The 6,804-nt window shown below is 66.9% G+C and overlaps 1 protein-coding gene across 1 annotated transcript in view; it reads left to right on the forward strand.

Annotated features, from left to right (window-relative positions):
• MNEG_4146 (hypothetical protein) overlaps window positions 1-6,143 on the forward strand; it is a gene marked incomplete at both ends in the record, with an annotated part of 7,672 nt that extends 1,529 nt beyond the window's left edge. The window contains 12 exons of the mRNA XM_014047380.1: window positions 46-159; window positions 352-621; window positions 812-886; window positions 1,091-1,180; window positions 1,317-1,583; window positions 1,764-2,150; window positions 2,326-2,433; window positions 2,621-3,991; window positions 4,177-4,327; window positions 4,534-4,856; window positions 5,017-5,644; window positions 6,115-6,143. Of these exons, the coding sequence (XP_013902834.1) occupies window positions 46-159; window positions 352-621; window positions 812-886; window positions 1,091-1,180; window positions 1,317-1,583; window positions 1,764-2,150; window positions 2,326-2,433; window positions 2,621-3,991; window positions 4,177-4,327; window positions 4,534-4,856; window positions 5,017-5,644; window positions 6,115-6,143 (3,813 nt within the window). The remainder of the gene's footprint in view (window positions 1-45; window positions 160-351; window positions 622-811; window positions 887-1,090; window positions 1,181-1,316; window positions 1,584-1,763; window positions 2,151-2,325; window positions 2,434-2,620; window positions 3,992-4,176; window positions 4,328-4,533; window positions 4,857-5,016; window positions 5,645-6,114) is intronic.
• Between the last annotated feature and the right edge of the window lie 661 nt (window positions 6,144-6,804).

The raw sequence follows: 6,804 nt of genomic DNA on the forward strand, positions 1-6,804 counted from the left end.
GACCTGCTGGTGGCGTCGCTGTTCCGCAATTTCCTGCTGGCGGAGCGCATCCTGGCGGCAGCCAACGCGACCCCTGTGTCGTGGCCGCGGCTGCCGCCCACGCACCAGCACCCCATGTGGCAGGCCTGGGACATGGCTGCTGAGATGTGCCTGCTGCAGGTGGGGCCCTGGAGTGGGACCGGGCGGCACGCGCACGCACGGCTTGCTGCAGGCGCAGGAATCCATCTGTCTTGCAGCACTGCGCCGTCGTGTATGTGGTGACTTGCCCACACTCCTCTTGCAGTTGTTCTGATACCAAGACCTCCATGCTGCTCTTGCTTTTTCCTCCTTCCTCTGCTGCCGCCTTGCCAGCTGCCCGCCCTCCTGGCGGACCCCGCTGCGGAGTTCACGCCCTCAACCTTCTTCAGCGAGCAGCTCACCGCTTTTGAGCTGTGGCTGGCTCACGGCAGCGCCGACAAGAAGCCGCCCGAGCAGCTGCCGATCGTGCTGCAGGTGCTGCTGAGCCAGGTGCACCGGCTGCGCGCGCTGGTGCTGCTGGGCCGCTTCCTGGACATGGGCCTCTGGGCCGTGGACCTCGCCCTCAGCGTGGGCATCTTCCCCTACGTCCTCAAGCTGCTGCAGGTGAGCGCGCCCTGGCGCGTGCGCGGGGCGGCCGCTGCGCCGCCGTGTCAGGGCCCCTGGTGTACAGCTCGCTCCACAATGTATAGAAGCGAGGTCATTGCACATTATCTGCGTTGGTTCTGAAGCTGACTTTGTAGATGTTGCCCTGTTCGCTGTCCCGCCCACTTCCGCACGGCTCCTTCCACCCCAGACAACATCGTCGGACCTGCGCACAACGCTGGTCTTCATCTGGGCCAAAATCCTCGCCCTGGACACGAGCTGCCAGGTGTGTAAGTGCGTGGGTGTGTGAATGCGTGTGCATGTTCATGTGCGTGTATGGGGGTGGGAGATGCGCGGCCAGAGTCAGGAGCACTCTTAACTCAACAACCATGGCTTTTGGCCTCCGCCCGTCCCTAGCTGGGCACACCTGGGGTCGTGCAAGGCATGGCCCCCCTCCACTGCGTCCCCCCCCTCCCTCCCCCCCTGAAAGGCTGACCTGGTGAAGGACGGTGGCCACCTGTACTTCCTCAAGTACCTCGATGCACCAGAGCCCGGGATCGACCATCACAGCAGGGCGCAGGTCAGGGTAGCTGGGGGGAGGGGGTCTGTGGGATGGCCACGCATGACGCGGCTGCGCTGTGCCGGCATACTCGAGGCCGATTGGCCCTTGGCGACACGACTCTGACGCCGCAGCCGCCCGGTCACCACCATTGCAGGCGGTTTTTGTGCTGGCGACCGTGTGCGACGGCCACCCGCGCGGCCAGGCGCTGTGCTACCAGGCCAACCTGCTGGGCTCCCTGCTGCGCTGGCTGCAGCTGCTGCTGCCAGGCCTGGCAGCGCTGGAGGCGCAGCAGGCTGCTGCAGCTGCAAGCGGCGGCATGGCGGGCGTGGGCCCGGGCGTGTCGCGCGGCGCAGCGCTGCTGGTCAAGTGGTGCTGCCTGGCCCTGGGGCGCCTGGTAGAAGACGCGCCAGAGGCCGCGGCGGTGAGGGGGCCGCTTTTGCCGTGGGTGGCGGCACACTGACAGGCGGTTAGTGTGTTTGCAGCCTTTGTGTTTGCTTGCGACCTCTCGCACAGCGTTGGTGGTGATGGCAGAAAGACCGACGTGAACTGTCCGCAGCGGTGCATGGAGCTGATCACGCCAACGCTCGCTGCCTGCACCCAGGCCGCCATGCGCGACGGCGCCCCGGAGCTGCTGTCCAGCCTGCTGGGGGCCCTGGACCCAGAGCTGCGTGCGGCAGCGGTATTTGCTCTCGGCTGCCTCATCCACTCCCAGCCACGCGTGGGTCCCGGCGGCGCGGCGGCGGCCGACTCGCGGTTCTCCCAGCTGGGGGTCAGCATGGCCTCGTCGTCCTCCGCGTCCCTGGCCACGCAAGGCCTCGGCAGCAGCGCCGCCCTGGGGGCAGCGGGAGCAGGGGCCGGCAGCGCGGCGAGCCTGGCGGGCACGGGGGGCGACCCTGCGGGCGGGGCGAGTACGGCGGCGGCTGCTGCTCTGCTGGAGGCGTCTATCAATGCGGAGCAGAGCATCGCGGCCCTCCTGCTGCGCGCCAACGTGAGCAAGGCGGATTAAGGGCTGCACAGGCACACGTGCCTTCATGCTCTCCTTTCCACGCCGCCTTCCAGCATGCAGAGTGCGCCTGCTTGCATCCCCACCGCCTCTTTGAGCACAAATCGTCACATCCAATCCACCTGCCTCGCTCACTGGCCCTGCCCCGCCTCACTCTCAGGTGGTGTACGATGCAAGCGCGCTCGTGCGCAGCGAGCTGGCGGTTGCCCTGGCGCGGCTGGTGCGCGGCCACATGCCCCTGCTGGAGGACGCCATCCAGCAGCTCAGGGTGAGGGGGCGGGGGCGGGGCTGTCCGGGCCGTGGGTTGCAAGCGGTCCTTCAGCGGCAGGGTGGAGAGCAACCGTCAAGAAGCTTGGACCTGTACCCTCAGCAGCTCTGCAATGAAGCCCACTCACCTGACTGTGTCAAACTCTGCTCACATGGTCCCTTGCACTTTGGTCCCTTCAACGTTGCAGGAAAGCGTGAGCTATCAGCAGCGGAAGGTGACGGAGCTGCTGCGCGCCTACCAGCGCCAGGCAGCCGTGCCCCAGCACATGCCTGACGGCGCACAGGCCAGCGACAGTGCCATGGCGGCAAACAGCGGCGGCAGCAGCGGCAGCATTGGAGGCGGCGGGAGCGGGGGAAGCGGCGGCAGCGGTGGCGGTCCTCAGGGCGCCAGCAGCTCGCGGCATCATCTTCAGCAGCAGGGGCACGGCCAGCAGCAGCAAGGGCAGCAGCTGGGCAGCGCAGGTACCGGCGGGTTCCACAGCACCATCACAGGCTGGGCTGGTGGCGCGGCAGGCGGCGGCCTCTACGTGCCCGATGGTTCTTCAGTAGCGGCGGCAGCGGCCGCGGCAGGCGTGGGTGGTGGCCCTGGGTCCCAGACGACGGTGTACAGCCTGCTGCTGGAGACAGTGCTGGCGCTAGCCACGGACCCGTCGCCGCGTGTCGCGCGCCTGGGCCGGCGCGTCCTGGGGCTGGCGCAGATGGAGCTGGCGCCTCTGGTGGTGGGGTCGGTGCCGGCGCCCCAGGTGCAGCGCTCAACCAGCGGCCCGGGGCCAGGGCTGTCACCCAGCAGCAGCGTGGGCGGCTCCCTTGGCATCGGGTCAGCTGGTGCAGCGGGCTACGGCGGCGCGGGCAGCATGCCGGGTGCCAGCGTCGGGTCCACCGGCAGCGCTGGTGTTGGGGCGTCCCTGGGCAGCCTCACCAGCAAACTCGTCAAGGGGGGCCGCAGCTGGCGCAGCGGCTTCGCGAGCGGTGCCACAGCGGGCGGCGGCGGAGGGGCAGGAGTGGGCGGCTCTGCTGCGCGCCTGCCAGGGCCCCCCGCCCCGGCCGCGGCGCTGGGCAGCTCAGCCAGCATTCCCGGCAGCGCTGGGGGCTCGCCACCGGGCAGCCCAACCAGCAGGGACACAGCGTCGGCGGCGGCAGCGGCGGCGGCGCAGGCCACCGGCTTTGCGCGGCGGCAGTACATCCTGCGCAGCACAGCGCCGGAGCAGCAGCATTTAGACGGCCCTGAAGGCGGCCTGTCGCGCTTGTCGAGCGGGGCGCCCAGCGGCGTCGGCGGTGGCGACGACGGCGGCGGCCTCAGCCCCCATGGCGGCGGCGCAGGAGCTTCTGGCGGTGTGCGCGGCTCCCAGCCTTCGAGCACGGTGTACGCTGCATCCTGCGAGTACTTCAGCCGTCCGATGCTGGAGCCCCAGGCCAGCGCGTGGCGCGAGCTGGAGGCGCACAAGGTGGCGCCCTGGATGGCGCTGCAGGACGGCACGCGCAAGGCGCAGCGGCTGCGGGAGATGGAGGCAGCGCGCACACGCTGCAGGGGCGCTACCAACCCGCGGCTGCGCGAGCAGGTGGGGCTGCGAGCTCTGCATGCGCAAGCAGCGGGTGTGGTGATCTTCGTGCGTTTGTTTGATGCTGTTATAGGCCCATGAATGCCTCTCACACACAAGCCCGTCTGCTTCGCTGGCGCTGAGCCCTCAAGTCCCCCTCCACCCTCCACCCTACCCCCCTCCATCTGCTCACTGCCTCACACAAGGTGAGCTCCATCGAGACGGGTGCGGAGTCGCTGACGTCGCTGGTGTTCCACTCGTTCCACCTCCTGCTGGTCACGGCCGACCAGCGCGGCTACGTGCGCGTGCAGAACGCGGCGGACGGGTCCATGCTCAACACATTCCACGTGACAAACGGTGCGCGGGTGCCAATGGCATGCGCCGCACTCGATGGCTGGCTTGTGGTGTGCCGGTCGCCGGATAGGCCGGCGGTGACCTGTGCGCCACCAAAGCCAACCCGAGTCCGCTTCCTGCCCAAAATCAACACAGTGCACAACCGCTTGCTTGCTGGCGTCACCCATTCAGCTTCTCAACCTTGCTGTCTTGAAACACACATAAACCAGGCTCGGCCCCGGGCGACCCGGCCGTGACGCCGTCGTCGCTGGTCTACCTGCGGCAGCTCAACGAAGCGGAGTCAAACCTGCTGCTGACATGCGCTGCGGACGGCGCCGTGCGAGTGTGGCGCTCGTACCTGCACAACGGCAACCAGCGCCTGGCAGCCGCGTGGCAGGCCGTGCCCATGCGGCAGCCAGCCGCACCGGTGCCCTGGAATGCGTCGTTCGCTCTTGCCGACGCGACGCGGCAGTACTGGCTTTACGCCGCGGGCGGCTCCCACCCCGACGTGCTGCAGCGGTGGGACCTCCATAGCGAGATGTGCGCCCAGCAGGTGACTGCGGAGGCTGGGGCATGCGGCTGCAGGGGCCCGCGCAGTCGAGGGAGGTCGAAATGCACTTGCGCCATGACCTGGCCGGGCTACGCTGGTGTTGACAGCCTGTCTTCTGTCATTCCTTGACCGCACCTTTCTTTGCGCCGCCCTGTTCCCGTAGATTGCCGTGCGCAGCAGCAGCAGCGGCAGCAGCTGCCCCGTCGCCATCGAGCACCTCAGCGTGTCACAGAACGACCCGCACCTGCTGCTGGCCGGCTGCAGCGACCAGATGCTGCGGCTGTTCGACGTGCGCGCTGGGGCGACGCCGGCGCTGTCTGTGCACGCAGGCCGGGCCCCGCTGGCGGGCATGGTGCTGGAGCCGTGTGGCCGCTCGGGTGCTGCGCTGACAGGCAGTGCCACGGGTGAGCTGCGCTTCCTTGATCTGCGGCTGGCTGCCGGCGAGGGCGGCGGCGACGGCGGCAGCTCGTGCGTGGTGCGCAGCGTGCAGGCCCACAGCACGGGCGGCATGAGCGTGCTGGCCGCGCACCCCAACGCGCCGTTGCTGGCGACGGCGACGGCGGCCAGTGCGAGCGTGGTCAAGGTCTGGACGGACACGGGTGACCTGGTGGGCGCCATCAAGAGCGCCGCCCCGCAGCGCATGGCTCCCGTCACCGCCATGGCCTGGCACCCCTACAACCTCTACCTGGGGGCTGGTGGCAAGGACAGCGTCGCCAGTGTCTTCATCGTCGACCATGTGCCGCCGCCGGTCGGATCAGTGGGCGGCCAGGCCGCAGCGGCAGTCTCGCCAGGTTCACAGCCTTCATCAGTGGGTCTGCCGCCCCAGCCGCCGCAGTATTCGGCGGGCACTGCAGGGTCGGCAGGCTCTGGTCAGCAGCCCCAGCACTCCCAGCAGGCGCAGCAGCAGGCCCAGCAGCAGCATGGCGGGGCACCGTCTTCACCCAGTGTCGCAGCAGCAGGTGCACATGCAGGCAGCTAGTTTGGTCGGGGTGGCTGATGTGCGCACCTTGAAGGTGGTGAGGTCGATGTCCGTTTGGCCCCGCTCACGTGCTTTGTGCAGTGACTCATTGCTTTTCACTGCCATTTGATGCCTTACCACCTTGTCTCCCAGACCATGTTTCCGTGCATTCAAAGCATGCGCTTGGCAATTTGTATACTTTCTTTTTTGGTCGGTGGTTTCGACCTTCTGTGTGCTAGTTGCTCCAGCTATGTAACACGGGTCCCCGTGTATGTAACTGGCCTTTGTGTTTTTCCCTAGCAGCTGCCTGCGTGCTGGCTGTGCACCACTAGTGGCCACCCTCTGTGCATGTGGCCCGTCCTGCGCTTTGAAGTAGGTTTGAAATACCAACCTTTGTACGACTGGACAGCGGTCATTGGCGGTTGTAGACATTCCCCCTCGTACCCTAAACCGTAAACCCTGAGCGCCTGCCAGGTTGCAACTTTGGCACCTGCCAGCTCAACAAGGTCTGCCATCACCACTGCTCGCACTCAACATTCTTCCACCAGCCACGCGTTGCTGGCACCACCATCAAGGGAGCCATCAAACCGTTGACAGTTGGGAGCTGAACGGTCACCTGTGCTGACGTGGCTGGCTGGTGCCCAAGTGGGGACACATTGGGTTTTTAGGGTTTAGGGTTGAGGTATCAACCCTTGTACGACTGGACAGCGGTCATTGGCGGTTGTAGACATTCCCCCTCGTCCCCTAAACCCTGAACCCTGAGCGCCTGCCAGGTTGCAACTTTGGCACCTGCCAGCTCTAGGGTTTAGGGTTTAGATTTGAACCCTTGTATGACTGGGCAGCAAGTTCTGGCGGCTGCAGCCATTCCACCTGGTCCTTACACGCGTTGGGCGTCGTCTGGGGGGTGTTTGGGACCTGCCCAATGGATGGCAAGGGTTTAGGGTTTAGGGTTTAGGTTTTAGGTTTTAGGTTTTAGGTTTTAGGGTTTAAGTA

This window comes from Monoraphidium neglectum (genome assembly GCF_000611645.1).
Source record: "Monoraphidium neglectum strain SAG 48.87 unplaced genomic scaffold scaffold00559, whole genome shotgun sequence".
Lineage (NCBI taxonomy): Eukaryota > Viridiplantae > Chlorophyta > Chlorophyceae > Sphaeropleales > Selenastraceae > Monoraphidium > Monoraphidium neglectum.